This window comes from Myotis brandtii, unplaced genomic scaffold (assembly GCF_000412655.1).
Source record: "Myotis brandtii unplaced genomic scaffold, ASM41265v1 scaffold232, whole genome shotgun sequence".
Classification (NCBI taxonomy): Eukaryota; Metazoa; Chordata; class Mammalia; order Chiroptera; family Vespertilionidae; genus Myotis; species Myotis brandtii.
This window is the reverse complement of record NW_005358729.1, coordinates 427,744-429,066: the sequence shown is the minus strand read 5'-3', so window position 1 is coordinate 429,066 and position 1,323 is coordinate 427,744. Positions and strand designations below refer to the sequence as shown.

Genomic DNA, 1,323 nt, shown 5'->3' with positions numbered 1-1,323 from the left:
AGTTCATGTTGTGACCCAACCATAAAATTATTTTCGTTGCTACTTCATAACTGTAATGTTGCTACTGTTATGAATCGTAATGTAAATATCTGATATGCAGGATGGTCTTAGGCGACCCCTGTGAAAGGGTGGTTCAACAGCCAAAGGGGTCGCGACCCACAGGTTGAGAACCGCTGCTGTAGAGGGACCTCGGATGGGGCCTGTCATTGTTTTGGAAGTATGTCATTTCCCACAAGGAAAGTATGGCCCTTAGGGCATCAGTGACAAAACGTCCTGAACTCCTATGCAAAAATGTTTATTTTTCCCAACAGGTGCTTTCAGAGGCAGATTTCCAAGGAACCCAATGAAACCTAATTTTCAGGGCCCCTCCTTCAGATTCTTCCCAAGGCCAGCAGACAAGCTTCCACAATGAATATTTTCCTTAAAAGTCTGACTCCAAAATTGTGTAAGCTCCAGGCACAACAAAACAGGGCTCTGCCTCTGGCCATTTTTAAGAGAACTTCATAATAATTAGTCCATTGGGACATACTTGACTGACTTTGTCCTCTTATGGTGAGAAAATCTTAGCCTCCTAGATCTGCTTGGAGAGCCTCCGAAAGGGCCTGTCATTGTTCTGGAAGTATGTCATTTCCCACAAGGAAAGTGTGGCCTTTAGGACATCAGTGAAAAAAGTTCATGAACTCCTATGTAAAAAATTTTATTTTTCCCAGCAGGTGTTTTCAGAGGCAGATTTCCCAGGAACCCAGTGAAACTTAATTTTCAGGGCCCCTCGTTCAGATCCTTTCCAAGACCAGCAGACAAGCTTCCGTGATGAGTATTTTCCTTAAAAGTCTGACTCCAAAATTGTGTAAGCTCCAGGCACAACAAAACAGGGCTCTGCCTCTGGCCACACCCAGGAAGGAAACTGTGAGGTTGTGGAAAGGAATCCTATGCACAATGGCTTCAGGCTTCGGTTCTAGCCCGTTGGTACTAACTGGCCAGATCTTTTATCAAAAAGATTGTTAAACTGCTGAGCTTCAGTCCATCTATCTGCGGAATGACACTGGTAGTTAACCTCTCCCCCATCTTCTTCTCTGAGTTACACAGTGACTACCTGAAATAGCCTCTGAATAACACAAAAGCAAAGATTTTGGAAATAATGAGCAATCAATTGAAAATGTAAAGATTAAAAAGTGTTTGGAATTAGTCTCATGAAACACGAGGCCGCTGTTATTGTGCCACTTTTCAACAAAATCAGCAGCAGAAATCTCGAAGAATCGTCCTAACCCAAGTCCTACTATGTTCCTCCCACAGAAGAAGCATCACAGCCCTGCCCAGAGGAGA

General features: G+C 43.6%; 1 protein-coding gene across 1 annotated transcript in view; it reads left to right on the top strand.

Moving 5' to 3' along the window:
- Nucleotides 1-1,323, top strand: part of SLC26A7 (solute carrier family 26 (anion exchanger), member 7) — a 43,869-nt gene that overhangs the window by 38,462 nt on the left and 4,084 nt on the right. The window contains exon 16 of the mRNA XM_014539968.1: nt 1,294-1,323. Coding sequence (XP_014395454.1) covers nt 1,294-1,323 — 30 coding nt within the window. The remainder of the gene's footprint in view (nt 1-1,293) is intronic.